Here is a 17,212-nt window from a genome sequence, read left to right as displayed (position 1 = left end):
ATTTTTTTGTATAGTTTTACACTATCTAAAGGATCAAATGTAAGTATATATGTTCAAAAATATAACATTTATTAAAAATATTACACTTTAAAAATATTTCAAGAAAACGCTTACTTTATAAATCTGAAACAGCTATACAATACAGTGAATTCCAGTATAAATGGGCAGTATGAATCTAGAAATAAACACCAGAGCAATTTATTTATTTATTTTTAATAAACTTTTCATATCTCTTTATTTTATCTTATTTTATTTTATTGAGAGTGCGAACGGGGGAGAGGGGCAGAGAGAGAAAGACAGAAATAGAGAATCCTAAGCACGTTCCACACTCAGCGCAAAGCCCAACACAGGGCTCGATCCCACAACCCTAGGATCATGACCTGAGACGGACACTCAGTTGAAACAACCAGGCACGCCTAAAACCCAGAGTAATTTAGATGAGAAGATTAGTCTCCAACAACTCCTTAGTAATTTCCTTTTCAAACAGTACAATGACTAAAAGGCTGAGAACAAGAGAGGTGTAGGAAATCCACAACCTGGGATCCAGCCCTTTGACATTCAAGAAGTGAATGTCTGAAGTGGCAATAATCACGTATGCTACGTTCAGATGCATATATAGCATTAGATTTAGGTCTACAAATGACATGAGAAAAAAGGGCTCACTGATTCAGCCCTGTAGACATTAGGAATATAAATTTTGAACTATAGCAAACAAGACAAAACATCTTCTTAAAATAGAAAACTTTTTAATGATATTAATCAATTACATTGCATATCAAGTAGGAATATCTTGAATTGTCTATAAATAACTACATATCATTTTTAAAGAAAAATTTTATGAGGGTATTTGGATTACAGAATATAAATTTTCTATGACAAGAAGAGATTTAGACCCCAAATGCCTAGAACAGTCTCTGGCATGGAACGATTAATAATACACTTATAAGTTAATGCATTTGTCTTTAGGGTAACTTCTGAGTAAAAGATAGATGCCAGGAAGGAAATGTTTTGTAAGAACACAGCTCTGAGTTCAAAGACTGGACAAGTTGAGTTATATGCATCTCTATTTTCAAGAAATAGTTTGTTTATACTGTTTTCCAAATTTACTTAGTAAATTCCTAATCTTGCAGATTTGGAAGTTTCACTAACATATGTTGTGCTTGGTCTTTTGATAACGGATTCGATTTTCTGTCTTCTAATTCTTTGTTTAGAAGACTATCCAGTTAGAAAACAATTCTTCTTAAGGAGAGCTACACCACTGGTAAGAAAGTCTAAACATGGCACTGGACTTGTAACATTTTAAGCCAATTGTGTATTTGCAAAAGAAGCAAAAAACCCACCACAATGACCTCAGCCTCACTCTGGTAAGAATTCTGATCATTTAACTAAAAAGCTCTTCATATGGCAAGGATTTACTAAAGTAAAGCTATTTTGCTGAATCTTCCTGCTACAGCTAAATCTCTCCCTAAATGCCTTCTTTGCTGCCACAGAGTGCTCAATTTGCGGAAAATGAATTACATGGCTTTTTCATCCCCCCCCCCCCCCCCAAAGAATAAATATCAAAATAAGTGAATTGATAAGACACGTAAAGCACAGAAATCTTTCAGGACAATTAGCATAGTAACAGTCTCACCAAAATTTAAACCTAGAAATTTAGAACAAGTACCAGAACAAGAAATTTTCTTGCACGTGTCCAAAATTAAATTTCTGACCATGTTCTTTTTTTTTTTTCTAGAATCACCTATAATGTTCCAAATCAAATCAGGAGGAAAAATTTAGGTCCAGGATGAAACCAGACATACTTCTCTAAAACAGTGTTCACACTCGACAAAAAGCAAATAGTAAAGTTTGCTGGGCCTGGCAGTCACACAAATGTTCGTTTCAGGACTACAGGCCTCCTTGGGCACACAAGCGACTTGTCTGTTCACACTCAGATTGATGGGAGGTCAGTGGTTTCACTTCAGTTTCTTGTGGAACATGGGCCATTGCTCTTGGTCTTTTAAAAATCAAACGAAATTGGGGCGCCTGGTGGCTCAGTCAGTTAAGCATCCGACTTCAGCTTAGGTCATGATCTCATGGTCCGTGGGCTTGAGCCCCGCATTGGGCTCTGTGCTGATAACTCGGAGCCTGGAATCTGCTCGGAGTTCTGGGTCTCCCTCGTTCTCTGCCCCTCCCCCACTCACACTCTGTCTCTCAAAAATAAATAAATATTTAAAAATTTAAAAAATAAAAAGCAAATGAAATGCCGTGAGATCCAAATTTTCCTTTAGACTGCAGGTGCTTAACACTTTTCCTCCACTTTACAAACTTTCGATTTACACAGCTAACAGTACTTTTATAATTAGTAAGTAAAATTTTGAAAAAGTAATAAAAACAATCTCTTACATTTGGAGTTCCTCATTTTATAGTAAGAATCAAAATAGTTTTCTCCTTGACGAATTTAAATACCTCAAAGGCATAATTTGTGAAAAAAGCAAAAACAAGAGCTCTTGAGATAATCCCACATTGTAATAAAAGAAAAATCATTCAGAAGAAGAAATCAGTTATCGACTTACCCCAAATGTTCAGAATTAATGGATACATATGTTCCTGGATTATTTTTAGAAACTCTTTCTACAACTAAAGCCCACACTAACTTTCTCAACCAATTAAATTCTGTGACTATCATCTCACGAGGGCTGCCACACAGAAGTTCCATAACTTAGTTGAGAGTGGTTGAATGGGGAAAGGGTAGGATGAGGATTAAAAAATTGAAATGTGACATTAAGTTTCACAAGGATAAATGTATGATTCTAAGCTGTTCTGAGATTTAATAATAATCAATGAAGATATTCTTTCATTTATTAAAAAAATCTCTTGCACCTGGGTGGCTCAGTTGGTTAGGCGACAGACTCTGGGTCTCAGCTTGGGTCATAATCTCACAGTTTGTGGGTTCAAGCCCCACGTCAGGCTCTGCACTGCCGGTGCGGAGCCTGCCTGGGATTCTCTCTCTCTCTCTCTCTCTCTCTCTCTCTGTTCCTACCTTGCTTGCACTCTCTCTCTCTAAATAAACTTAAAAAACATTAAAAAAAAATCTCTCTGCATATATTTATACAATGTGAGGCTTGAAAACCTTCCATTTTTATTTTATTTTTACGTTTATTTTTGAGAGAGTGCAAAAGGGGGAGGGACAGAGAAAGGGGGACACAGAATTAGAAGCGGGCTCTGCGCTGACATCAGCAAGCCAGATGTGGGGCTCAAACTCACAAGATGTGAGATCATGACCTGAGCCGAAGTCAGATGCTCAACTGACTGAACCACCTAGGCATTGCTGAAAAAACCTTCCATATTCCTTATTGCAAAGCTTATTTTACAATTAATTTTATTAAAGGCCACTTTTTGCACTTCTAGTTGGGAAAAAAATCAAGTATAGATCTTATTTTTTTAAATTACATATTCAATTTATGGGATAGATAATACATGCGTGATTCAGATCTAAAATTATTAAATACATATATAATACACAACACACACAAATTGTAAGAAAAACAGAATTTTTTGCTTAAAATTAGCTTCAAATACCTCGACTTCCAAACTTTAAAAGCAGTAATATAAAAACATTACAAAATAACTGAATTATACTCGTGTCTACATACTTAATAAGAGCTGCATTAAGGCTATCACGTCTGTGTCTTCTCTATTCTTTTCACTGATGCTACTGAGAAAAATAAGAGCAAAAAGAAAGAAAATAAGAGCATGAAAACCAGTTACTATGAGAAGTGTGGTGTGTATTTTATCTTCCTTCTCATTACTTGGGTTACACTGTCCTAAAGAAATAGGAGGGAGTCTCCAAGTGGCAAAAACTATAGAAAAGCTGAGACAGTGAGGGTAAAAACTGAGGCAAGTGAATAGAGACCATGGAGGGAAAATTCAAATGGACTTAAAATCAAGCATGTAGAGGGGCGCCTGGGTGGCTCGGTCGGTTAAGCGTCTGACTTCAGCTCAGGTCATGATCTCACAGACTGTGAGTTCGAGCCCCGCGTCAGGCTCTGGGCTGATGGCTCAGAGCCTGGAGCCTGCTTCCGATTCTGTGTCTCCCTCTCTGTCTGCCCCTCCCCCGTTCATGCTCTGTCTCTCTCTGTCTCAAAAATAAACGTAAAAAAAAAAATTAAAAAAAAAAAAAATCAAGCATGTAGACATGTAAAGAGACATTCAAAAGCAGTGTTTCAAACAGGCAATTTAAAAAGCGGAGATGAAGCTAAATACATAAATCGAGGAATAGTTAAGTTCTCGTATGAAACTATAGGCAGAGGGGCACCTGGGTGGCTCAGTCGGTTAAGCATCTGACTCTTGATTTGGGCTTAGGCCTTAACCTCATGGTTTGTGGGATCGAGACCCGCACAGAGCTCCTCAAGGTCCACACTGACAGTGTGAAGCCTGCTTGGGACTCTCTCTCTCCCTCTCTCTTTGCCCTTCCCCCGCTCATACGCTCTCTCACTCTCAAAATAAATAAATGAACTTAAAAAAAAAAAAAAAGAAACTACAGGTGGAATATTAAAAGGAAGAGATAAAAAGAATACTCTCATCTCAACAAAACCGGGAATTCTCCAATGAAGGATTAGGTTGAGTTCATAGATCTACAACTTGTATAGATAAATGATAGGAAAAAAACAATTCGGCATTAAAACTCAGAAAGATACAGAAATTAGAAATTAGGTATGAGGAAGACCCATGTTATCACTAACTGTAACCTATTCTTGGCTCAAAAGCCACATTTTCAAGGGGGTTTATGTTTACTTCTAGCTATCCTGAATCCCATTTCAGACCATTAAATGCCGCTTTTTCTTTCTCACTGCCTCTTCTTCCTGTCATTCACGTACAACTCTCATGGAACAAGATTTTTATATTCAAATTGCCAGGCACTTAACCATGTCCGAGTTCCAGGAGGTTTACTCACAGATTTCAAATTCAGATGGACAAGCGGTTACAAAAAGGAATCTGCACCCCTCCCTTCCTCAACCCCATTTCTGTCCTGTGACTGCTGCTACTAGAGCATAAGTTGTATGAGGCCGAGATCACCATGAATGTTTAATACCTTCACCTTTTACAGTATCAGAATGCCTCTTTAAGCGTTTACCATGAGGGAGAAGCGTGTGCACGCGCACACACACACCAAACAAACATGATCCCACCCATTTCTAATGAGTACATGACTGTACTTACTTTGGGATAATCCAATTCGAAGAATGTCTCCAAGTTGTTGATTAGGTTAGGATCTACTCCTTTCAAAGGTTTCAGAAGAGACACACCTGGGAGCTTGCTATATGGCTGTTTGTCCGTTGCCTTCTTGTTGAGGTGTAATCGGCTGAAAAGCAAATAATATATACGTTATTTCTGGAGAACATAATAGTGCTATATAAAGTATGCGTCAAGCTATCAAGAACCTACTAAGTTCTAAGTTAAATTTTTTTTTAATTGACATCTTTTTAAAGGGTTATCTGAAAATGAAGGAAAGTAATCAGGTAAGCATCCAGTTTAGGAAAACCAGACCTAAGTAGAATGAATGTTCCAATGGAGGCTGGAGCTTAAGAGTGTTGTTTATTGCTGTACTCACAGTGCTTAGAGAACTATGCTTGGCAAAGAGTAGGCATTCAATAAATACATGGTGAAGAAATGAATTATAGTGTTAGCCTACACATTAACTGTCCTTCCTCCCAAAGAGTCATCAAAAGAGACCAAAAACTATAAAAACTGTAGGGGGCGGGGGGAGGGAAATCCCTATCTTCCCCAGAAAAATAGAGAAGTGTAACCAGAAAAATCTGAGATATTTCTATAGTAAGCAGTCCACATAACACATGATTGAAAGAAGCACTAGGCTACCAGCAGGGCAAGCAAGAAAATGGGATAACTAGCAGCACTCCCAATATTCACAAGCTCAGAATGGCTGGGATGGAACAGAGGGAATTTGAAATCTCAATAATGGGAAAAATGTCTGGTAATGACACTGGAAGATAAACCATTGCCACCAATTCACAGATAAGTTGGCCAAGGTTCTCAGTGCTGGCCCATCCCATGGCTCTTGAGGAGGGAAGCCATGCCAATTAAAGAGAGAATTTGCCCCAGTTAATGTTCACGGTGTCACAACAAAGAGAAGAGATGCCTTTCAGCAGAGTGATGACGTTTCTAAAGGAGGTCACCAAAGTCTTCCTCCCTCCTTCTCATAAGCACGTCTCTAAGCACTCAACAGTAATTACAGGTTAGAACAATCAGGGGGCCGCGTGCAAGATATTTTAAGACACACGTTCTTCCACACTTTAACATCTCCGAAATCAATGGCATCTTATGATTGGTAGCAGCCAGATGGCAGTCCTAAATTAATAGCATGAAACCCAACCAATGAAACCTTCTAGAAGATCAAGAAAACACCAGCATCCTGGATTTGGTGAAATACGCAATTAATCTATGAATGACTTCTGGAACTACATCGCTGCCATCATCCAGAAGAGTTAGCCATGGGCTCACTCTCAGCTAATTAAAGACAGGGATGTGCCACAGTGAACATCTAATGTTTCAGATAAAGCCATAAAAGACTTTACAGAAAGAAAACAGGTTACCTACAATGGAAAAAAATGTAAACCAACAAAAGATTTCTTAAAGAACAAGGTGATACCAATTTCTGATCCACAGTCCCCAAATGCTGGATAATAATGGGGCATAATGGGGCACCATTTCCAGCAGGGCTGCTCAGTATGGTCAGTGAATAAAGTGGCTTTTTACTGGTCTGTGATGAGAAGAAATTGAGAGAAGCATTTAGAAATGTTTATAGCACTTTGACCTTTCCATGCCATCCACACACATGATCAGTATGTATGTATGTATGTAGTTAGTAGGCTCCCAAAACAGGGCTTGAACTGACAACCCTGAGATCAAGGCCTGAGCAGCGATCAAGAGTCAGACAGTCAACTGACTGAGCTACCCAGGCGCCCCCAGTATTTATTTTTATTATAGTTTACCGGAGTATTAGTCCATGCCAGACTGGAAAAATTTTAAAGAGCTGATCCTTTGCCATAGATAGTTTGGAAAATATTCATCTACCAAGTTCATTGAGAGGTTGGACAGAGGTAAAACCATAATCTAAAATTTATATAACCACAAAAATGACCACTATTCCATATCTAACAAAATGGCAGATTAGATGTCTGAGGAAACCCAGCCAATAGAGAACATATAGACTGCTGGAGACAAAAAAACTTATATATTTAATTGATTGAACCAGTTGTATCCACATGGTTCAAATCACTGAAGATATTAAAATATTTACGTAAAAGAAGTCTCCCTGTCGCCCCTGTCCCCCATCTGCCACGTTCTCACCACCAAATTCTCAGCAATATTAGTTTCTTGTTCATCTTTCCAGACTTTTAAAAAATGCATATACAAGCCAACACACATGCACACAGCCGCGCGCACGCGCGCACACACACACACACACACACACACACACACACACATTCTTACAGAATGGTTATAATATTTGATACCACTGCACTCAAAGCATGGTTTTTTTATTATTTTTTTTAATTTTTTTTTAAACGTTTATTTATTTCTGATACAGAGAGAGAGACAGAGCATGAGCAGGGGAGGGGCAGAGAGAGAGGGAGACACAGAAACTGAAACAGGCTCCAGGCTCTGAGCTGTCTGCACAGAGCCCGACGCGGGGCTCGAACTCACGGACCGCGAGATCATGACCTGAGCCGAAGTCGGCCGCTTAACCGACTGAGCCACCCAGGCGCCCCTCAAAGCATGTTTTTAAACACATGACTGAACTGTTAAGAAAATAAGGGAAACCTCTCAGGTCAGAAATGAGGAGAAATCTTTGAGTGAGTGAGTGTTGGATGCTTTTGCCCCAGGGCCATCTGTTAGTCCCAGGTGATCTAGAGATGGAGACAAGCCTGAGGTAAGAATGATGGGAACTCTGTTCTGACAACCTTGTATAATATGGGATCCCTGAAAGGCAAAGTAGAAAAATGCTGGCCCACAGAGGGAAGATGGGGATGTTGCCTTCTTGGATCCACCCCTCAAAGAAGGAAAGTCTTCCAGGAGAACACCTGACCACACAGGTTTGGAACCCGTAACGCAAACTACCTGTGTTGCTGAACAAAACACAAGAGAAAGATTGAGAAAGACCATCATATATATAAAGACAACATGCAACGTCTAGAAATAAAAATTATGATTGTTGACATAAAAACTCAATAGACAGGTAAAACAGAAGACTGCATATACAGTTTAAGAGAGGACTGGACAAACGGAATCTAGATTTGAAGAAATTATCCAGAATGTGGCACAGAGAATGAGAAGCAAAAACACTGAAATCATGAAACAGTTTGAGACACGGAGGATAAAATAAGGCGGACTAAAATCCCAGAAATTTTTTATTCTCTTCCCACTGCAAGATCATTCAAGTGCTATTAAGCTTATCAAAACACGCACAAGGTCATGACCAATTCAGAGAAACCCAGCCCACTATCTCATTGCATTTAGTAAGTCTTTAGATTAAGAACAAGGATAACTTAAACAGTGTTAAATAGTCTAGTACTGATCCTATTCCCCCCACCCCTTCTCCTTCGTTAAGATATTTTGGTTTAAACACTAACATAGATATACCTCCTATCTTTTAAAGAACTTTTCGTATCAAGAATGCAGTATTTTATCAGACTCATTCTGACTCACCAAACAACAATGAAGTCCTCTCCAGGTTTATGATGAAGACAACTGGTAAATACTAGATCTGAAATTTCTACTCAAAAATAACTCAAACTCCCAACTATATCACAGGACCTTTAAAAAAAGGTCTTTTGTGTTTTCCCCCACATCCATCTCTCCTCCCTCCATCCCCCAATATTTTCTTTCCATATCCCACTGAGTCCTCTTATGGAGCATACCCTAGGATACAAGAATCCTACTTTGGAGAATACAGTTTCAGTTTATGTAACACAACTGACAAAGCCCCTTGTTACAAATTGCTTGAAATGTTTAGCAAAAACAATAAAAGAATATCCATGAAGTCACACACAAAATCACAGAGCACTATGATGAGCACACAGTGGTGCTCTACAACTACTTAGCATCCCCTTACCAAATAATACCTTTTTTTAATTTAATTTAATTTTTTTTATTAAAAAAAATTTTTTTTAACGTTTAATTATTTTTGAGACAGAGAGAGACAGAGCATGAATAGGGGAGGGTCAGAGAGAGGGAGACACAGAATCCAAAACAGGCTCCAGGCTCTGAGCTGTCAGCACAGAGCCCAACGTGGGGCTCAAATTCACAGACCGCGAGATCATGACCTGAGCTGAAGTTGGCCGCCCAACCGACTGAGCCACCCAGGCGCCCCTAATCCCTTTTTTTAAACAATCACTTTTGAACCCCGAATGTATACTATGCATTATCCTGTGTGCTGGAGATACAGTGATGGACAGGCAAATTCCCTACTGTCAAGGAGCTGCAGTCTAATGGGGGAATTGCACATGTATAGAAGTTCTTCTTCATATAAAACTCTTACGGTCAACCAAGCTATGTCCTAAAGCAATCTATTAACTTCGCCTGCCACACAGAGAAATGATGTTGGCGGGTGCCTTGGCCTTGGCCAGTGTATTGTAAACCAATCTGTAGCTTTCAAAACATGATCAACAGCCAATTTGCCTGGAGTCTCAAAAGTGGCCCAAGTGGTAGAGTCTTCCAAGTGGGGTGGCTCTGACAGGGTCTACAAGGTTTCCTGGTTTCAAACCAGTTTTTACTTTGGTATCTCGGGGCAGGGTTTCTGCATCACTTAGAATTGAACTTGAGTCTACTGCATCCACACATTGCACAGGATCGATCACGGGTATGCATTTCCACCTGTGGCCTGGAGCAGGTGACCTGCCTTCTGTCAGGATCCTTTGCACAGTTCTTTCTCAGTTTCAGGTTCTACACTGGGAATCCAGTTCTACCTTCCCATCATGCATTTTGTTTGCAACCTTGTCCTTCTTTTAGAGGGTGGAGGAGAGTACTTTTTATTGATGCATGACACACATACAGTGAAGTCACATATAAATAAGTATACAGCTCAATGAATTTTCTCAGAGCGAAACACCCATGTAACCAGTACCCAGATCAGGAAACAGGATTACCAGAACCCCAGAAGGCTTTGCATGTCCCCATCTACTAACTACCTGCCCCCTCAAGGGTAACCACTGTCCTCACTTCCAACACCATAGGCTAATTTTGCCAGTATTAAAATGTTATCTAAATGGAATCCCATAGGATGTACTCATTTGTGTCTGGCCTCTTTGACTTCATATGTGTGTGAGATTCACCCTTGTTGTTACATTTAGTTATAGTTCATGAATTTTCATTACAGCATGTATTCCTTATATTAACATACCACACTTTATTTAGCTACTTTCCGTTGATGGGCATTTGGGTTATTTCCAATTTGGGGCTAATACAGCCTTGTCTCTGTCTTTACAAAAGTATCAAAAAACTTGACCTAAACCCCACCCCACCCCCCACACTTAAACTTTTGGGCAAGATGAAGAAACAGGGACCCAATTTGCTTGCCCACCTGAAACAACTTTTTAAAAATCAGACAAAATCAGGGTGCCTGGGTGGCTCAGTCGGTTAAGCTTCCGACTTTTAATTTTGGCTCAGTTCAAGATCTCACAGTCATGAGATAAGTCCTATGTTGGGCTCTGCACTGAGCATAGAGCCTGCTTGGAATTCGCTCCCTCCCTCCCTTCCCTCCGTCTCTCTCTGTGTCCCTCCCCTTTTTCTCTCAAAATAAATAAGTAAGCATAAAAAATCAGACAAAATATAGGAAACAATGGTTTTTAACATACTAGACATCAGGTAAAGAAGCTTAGTGACTCCTGCAACACGGAAAACAAAGAAGCTAAGCCCTCCAACTGCTCCAGCTACTGCTTTGATACAATTTCCAGACCAGGAGACCAGTGTTTCCCAATATTTGTATACATAATGCCCACAGGTGAAAATCACAACTTAATGGACTGGTTGCAGAGCCTAAGAATCTGGTTTTTTTTTTTTCATATTTTTTTTTAAATTTTTTTTTTTAATGTTTATTTACTTTTGAGACAGAGAGAGACAGAGGATGAACGGGGGAGGGTCAGAGAGAGGGAGACACAGAATCCGAAACAGGCTCCAGGCTCCGAGCCGTCAGCACAGAGCCTGACGCGGGGCTCAAACTCATGGACCGTGAGATCATGACCTGAGCCGAAGTTGGACGCCTAACCAACTGAGCCACCCAGGCGCCCCAAGAATCTGTATTTTTATAAGCATCCAAATGATTCTGATGCAGGCCAGCAGTGAACCACACTGCTGTAGACTATAAATTCTCCAAGCTCCAGCAAAATAAGGATAAACAACAGTATGTTCTCAAGTTTAAAAAACATTGACTAGATACGAATAAAGAAACATGTATACAGAGCTCAGAAGGTCAGGTTAGTCTAGAGAGAGAAATATGGAGCCATCCAGAGTTTGTTAAATACATAAGCTCTCCCGGGTAAAGCATGCCATTAGCAGGTGGCCACAAATCAATGTTACTGACATAGAGCCAATAATACATGCAGGAGACCAGGAGGGAGTAAGCCAAGACGCAGAAAGGCAGGAAGAAAGGATTTATTAAAGACGGCTTTATTTGGCTGTTTTCTTTCTGAAAGGGTTCAAGGAAGAGCAACATTGAATGCAGCTGAGAGGTGAAGGCAAGAACTGAAATGTCCACCTCACTGTGTGGATCTGCTGCCTCTGGAGCACTGTGCATGGGGAGGGGGGAGCATGGAATGAAAAGGAAGCAAAGGAATGAAGCAAAGGAATGGATGCAAAGGAATGAAAAGTGCAATGTGGTAACAGGGAATAAACACTGATTTCTCATGAAACCTGACAGTGAGTAAAAGGGCCAGAGTAACTAGACGGAAAAAGGTTTTTCAGTTTAATTTGGGGGAAAAATGTTTTTAAATACTTGAGTATACAGAGTAAGGGGACGAGCTAGTCAAAGGTAAAGACAGAGAAAATGCATAGCACGACAGGCTCCACAGTGTGGAGCAGGAGTGAAGAAAAGCTGACAAGACGGAAGGCAGGATAGTGAAGATTTAGAAGAGATTCCGCCAGTAATGGGTGACCTGGGCTAAATAAAGAAACAAGGCAGTGCCAGAGAGCACTGAAGGCTTAGCTGAGATCTGAGACCATGAATGTGTAGTAGTACTAACCCACATGGCTGTGAGATTACCCTCTGCAGGATTTTGAAAGTTGAGAAGCTATAAATTATGAGATGGGTTCAGGATAACAAGGCAGACTGATAGGAGGGAAGGCAAGGGGCGAGATGACGAAGTGATGAACTTGAGTTCTGGCTACATGGAGGATTCAATGAAACCAAGAGATAACAAGTGAGGGCCACAACTGTGCATGAACAGCCTAGGGCACCTGTTCTCAACCTTAACTGCACATGAAAATCACCTGGGGAGTTAAAAAAAAATCCTGATGCCCAGACCAGTTAGATCAGAATGTCTAGGGCTGAGACCTAGGCAAGCAGTACTTAAAAAAAAAAAAAAAAAAAAGAAAAAAAAGTTTATTTATTTATTTTTTAGAGAGAGAGAGAGAGAGAGAGAGAGAGAGAGGAGTCCCAAGCTGGCTCCACACTGTCAGCACAGAGCCCAAGGCAGGGCTTGATCCCATGAGCCGTGAGATCATGACCTGAACCGAAATTTAGAGTAAGAGGCTTAACTGACTGTAATTTTTTTTTTTTTAGGCCTCCCCTGGTGACTCCCAAGTGCAGTCAAAGCTGAGAACCATGGACCTAGGAAGACTAGATTTCCTGTAAGGAGAGAAGAAAGCTCAGGAAAATCAGGAAGATCAGCAGCTAGTTACAGGATGGGCTGAAAACAAGTAGCCCACGAAATAGCTCAAACAGTGTGAGAATGGGGAAGAGCTGCAGGAAAGCAGTAGGGGCTCTCTCCACACTAGTCTCAATGTTGCCAGTTATCAGAAGCAAGATTCACAGCAACTGAAGAAATTCCCATACTAACACTCTATCCTTGCAAATTACTTCCGGGGTTATTTTTAGGTTATCCGCAGCCGCACAGACAGCATACTGGTTTAAGAGCCTGGGGTGGAGGAGGTTCTCCTGGATTTCTATACCAGCTTCACAGATAATTAGCTGAGTAATCCTTGGGTAAATCACTTCTTTATCTCAAATTTTTTTAAAGTGTGTATAATTAATTAGTACGTACCTCAAAGTAGTTGTAAGAAACAGAGGCAATTAAGCCACAAGTAAACATTCAATGATAGCTAATATTGATCATTTTTTAAAGCTGCTAATTTTAAGGACATTTTCCACCAAATGTAACTTCTCTGAATTACCATAGTTCTAGTAGGAGATTTAGAGATGACAAACATTGATGAGGCTTATACACCAGAATGGAAGAACTGGAAATTCACATATTTAAAGATTCTTTCATAGGTACTTAAATATTAAGCTATTACGTTGGGTTTAATTTTTTTTTTTTTAAGGCTTTTATTTTTAACTAGTCTCTACACCCAATGTGGGGCTCGAACTCACAACCCCAAGATCAAAGAGTCGCACACTCCACCGACTGAGAGTGCCAGCCAGGCACCCCTATAAGGCGCTTTTTTAAAACATAAAACAACTCTGGTGTATTAAGAAAGATTAAAGGGGGAAAAAGGGATCATCAAAATTCCCAAATCACGGTTAAAAGAGACAGTCAAAACATGGCATAAAACACATTTAATACAAAGTTTAAATGATATGCAGTTCTTAGGCTAAAATTATATCCCAAGTTAAAATTACACCCAATATTTAGGAACCAATCTGAAGTTCTACGGAGATCATCCAAAAGTGTAAAGGCAATGCAAGTAAGGAACATTAACACCAATTATCCCCTGAAGTGGCCTGATCTCTTCCTTTAAACCATTAGATGGGTTCTCAGTGGGTCAGAGGCGCTGCATCAGTCCTGGCTTCTCTGAATTCCTCTACCCTCAGAGCCTGACTCAAAATGTGGGATTCTGCTGCCACAGAACCCTTCACTTGGCTCTCTCTGCTAGAGGGAGAGCTGGCCACGCTCAGAGTGGAGCGGGGAAGGCCAGACGCCATGAGCAAAGAAACCCCCAGTGACTATGTAATCCAAGCACACTGCCTCCTAGAATGGAGACATTTTGAGGGAGTCCAGAAGAGACTGTTCTGTAGACTATTAAATCACCATGCCCAGCGCAGTCCCCAGAGCAAACACTGCAAGGCAGCCTTCTAAGCACTCCAGTCCAGGCCAGAGGGAGGCCCCTCCACACAGTCCTGAACACCTGGAAAGCCCTCAATCAGTGGCAGCGTGTCCCAGGCATCGGGCTCCAGCAGAGCCATAATTTGGGATTTTAATAATAATCTTAGTTCTTTATGGAAACAGAACCACCCCTCCTAATATATATGTCCATCTGAGTTTCAGAAATTTGATTTTATTACATTTTCAGGAACACACTGGGTTACAAAAAGGAATGGACCTCCTCTATGTCCGGTCAATGGTTTTGACTGGTTTCATGTTTAAAGAATAAAATCATCCTGGAACATGACTGAGCCATTTTGGGGAGACAGAAAGCACGGGAAAACTTCAATGTGTCATTTTCCCGAGGAATTATTTCTAAATTAAATGTTCAGTCAGGAGCTGGAGTCACCCTCTGTCACAAAAGTCGCATTCATGTAATTAAGGCACGTCACTCTCAAGGGCAGGGAGGAGGAGGTGCTCATGGCCAGCTGCTGCAGGGCTGTACCTGCCAGCAGCGGGACAGGGGACAGAACACAGGGGACAGGAGTATGGGTACACGGGCTGGGCTGCTTCCTCAGAGTAAGTCAAGTCCAAAAAGTCGTGAGGGGTGAATCACAGTCAAAAGAGAGAGGCCTTCAGGTCCTGCCCTCCATTGTGAGCTAGAAGGACATCTATTCACAGAACACTTCAAAGATCTCCAAGTGACTGTAAGAAATATTCAGGGTTTCTGGACTTTATAGCAGCTTTACCTCGATGAATCCTAACTGCCGCTCTGCAGAAGGGTTTTCAACCTCTAAGCTGATGGGATGGCCTTATTTTATCTTGGATGATTTTTGTTTCCTAACAGCTCATCTCTAAAACTGTTACTCTTTTTTGCCATTTTGGCTTATCGTTTGATCCTTCTAATCTTTTTTTTTTTTTAATTTTTTTTTTTAACGTTTATTTATTTTTGAGACAGAGACAAAGCATGAAAGGGGGAGGGTCAGAGAGAGGGAGACACAGAATCTGAAGCAGGCTCCAGGCTCTGAGCTGTCAGCACAGAGCCCGATGCGGGGCTCGAACTCACGGACCACGAGATCATGACCTGAGCCGAAGTCGGCTGCTTAACTGACTGAGCCACCCAGGCGCCCCGAGCCTTCTAATCTTTTAATTTCCCTCCCTGCTTTCCCTTTCTCATAAATTTTTTTATTTAATAGTGCGTACCACTTAAAAAAATGTTTGTTTATTTGGGGCAGGGGGAGAAGGAGAATCCCAAGCAGGCTCCGCACTGTCGGCACAGAACCCAAGGCGGGGCTCAATCTCACAAACTGCAAATTGCAAGATCATGACCTGAGCCGAGATCAAGAGTTGAGCCACCCAGGCGCCCCAAGTGTGTACCACTTTAAATGGCTTATTTTACAGTTTCATATTCTTTTTTTTTTTTAAATAAACTCCTGTTACTTTTTTTTTTTTAACGTTTATTTATTTTTGAGACAGGGAGAGACAGAGCATGAACGGGGGAGGGTCGGAGAGAGAGGGAGACACAGAATCGGAAGCAGGCTCCAGGCTCTGAGCGGTCAGCACAGAGTCCGACACGGGGCTCGAACTCACGGTCCGTGAGATCATGACCTGAGCCGAAGTCGGATGCTTAACTGACCGAGCCACCCAGGCGCCCCTACAGTTTCATATTCTAATTGCATTTTGAGCAGGAGGGAAGCCTGGTATGAAGGGACACTCCCTGGAGAGAGGGCAGGCTCTGCTCTTCCCCTTCAGTCGGCTGGTAGCAGCCTCTGCAGCAACCTTAATGCAGAGAACTACACCTCCCAGAAGTGAAGCAAGAATCTCACACAAGGCTTCGAAGGGAGTAAGGATTCCGTGAGGGCAAAGTTCACCTTGCTTAACAGCCCCCCACCCCCACCCCAACAGCGCTTTTTTTTTTTTTTAATGTTTTTATTTATTTTTGAGACAGAGACAGAGCATGAGCAGGGGAGGGGCAGAGAGATGGGGAGACACAGAATCCGAAGCGGGCTCCAGGCTCTGAGCTGTCAGCACAGAGCCCGACGCGGGGCTCGAACTCACGGAGTGTGAGATCATGACCTGAGCCGACGTCGGACGCTGAACCGACTGAGCCACCCAGGCGCCCCCAACAGCGCTTTTTTTAATAGTTCTGCTGGGTGGCTCAGTTGAACCGATTTATCCGACTCTCGGAATTCATCTCCTCTGTCCCATGCCACCAAGCCTGTTAATATTTCGTGTAAAATTAGGCTGACTGCTATATCAGCAGGTCCCCTACTTCACATAGTCCATGCCTGCAATTTCCAATGATTAAAGGCTTCTGTTGCTGTTACTTCTGCCTGTGCCCTGGAAGGCTGTTACTGTGTGTTTATGATCACTAGGTGTCATGACTAATGTTACTTCTAGATAGCACTTATCTTTTAAAAAATTGCACTGCATCAAAATGGGCTTCTTCAGCAACACAAAGCACACCTTCTGGTGCAACCTGAACTCTGCAGACAGAAGATTCCCCAGAGGACAGAAAATAACCAATAGTGAGTTAGATTTATGGGAAAACACAAACTATTTCCACTGGACAGCAGACTTTAATTACATACTAGAGAATACAAAAAATTCCATTACCATTGAAAACAAATAAGATCTTTATTAATTTTACCATTCCCTCCCCCCAAAAAACCCCAACTCACTAATCCTTTGGTGACAAGTTAGCCCTAGTGTATGGGAGATGGACAGGGCATGGTATTTTGCTAATAACAACTAAGTAAGACAGGCACCAACAGACTATAAGCCCAGCACACAGTGCTCAAAAACACAGGAGACCCTCAAATACAGCATCCACTCAAGCTGTTTTCAAATCAAAACTGTCTCAGTGGTCTTCCAGAAAATTCCCTAAAGCAGAATGTGATGTTTAAATTAAA

At 41.2% G+C, this 17,212-nt stretch overlaps 2 protein-coding genes across 5 annotated transcripts in view; one reads left to right on the top strand and one right to left on the bottom strand.

Moving 5' to 3' along the window:
• Positions 1-17,212, bottom strand: part of UGCG (UDP-glucose ceramide glucosyltransferase) — a 37,945-nt gene that overhangs the window by 12,754 nt on the left and 7,979 nt on the right. Inside the window, exon 2 of the mRNA XM_060609030.3 lies at positions 5,203-5,344. Within this exon, the coding sequence (XP_060465013.1) occupies positions 5,203-5,344 (142 nt within the window). The remainder of the gene's footprint in view (positions 1-5,202; positions 5,345-17,212) is intronic.
• SUSD1 (sushi domain containing 1) overlaps positions 1-17,212 on the top strand; it is a 299,394-nt gene that overhangs the window by 278,232 nt on the left and 3,950 nt on the right. Inside the window, exons 16-17 of one of the 4 annotated variants that reach the window (XR_013551693.2) lie at positions 1,212-1,364; positions 1,736-2,657. The exons of 1 other annotated variant lie outside the window; for it this stretch is intronic. Coding sequence is in view for 2 of the 3 variants with exons in the window: in XM_078436583.2 (XP_078292709.2) it covers positions 15,536-15,633 (98 nt within the window). In the remaining variant the exon portion in view is untranslated. Of the gene's footprint in view, positions 1-1,211; positions 1,628-1,735; positions 2,658-15,535; positions 16,040-17,212 lie in introns of those variants that run through there. 2 more of the 4 variants (XM_078436583.2, XM_078436585.2) reach the window with 2 other exon arrangements.

This window comes from Panthera onca, chromosome D4, assembly GCF_046562875.1.
Source record: "Panthera onca isolate mPanOnc1 chromosome D4, mPanOnc1 haplotype 2, whole genome shotgun sequence".
In the NCBI taxonomy this organism is placed as follows: Eukaryota; Metazoa; Chordata; class Mammalia; order Carnivora; family Felidae; genus Panthera; species Panthera onca.
This window is presented reverse-complemented; position numbering and strand designations above follow the sequence as displayed.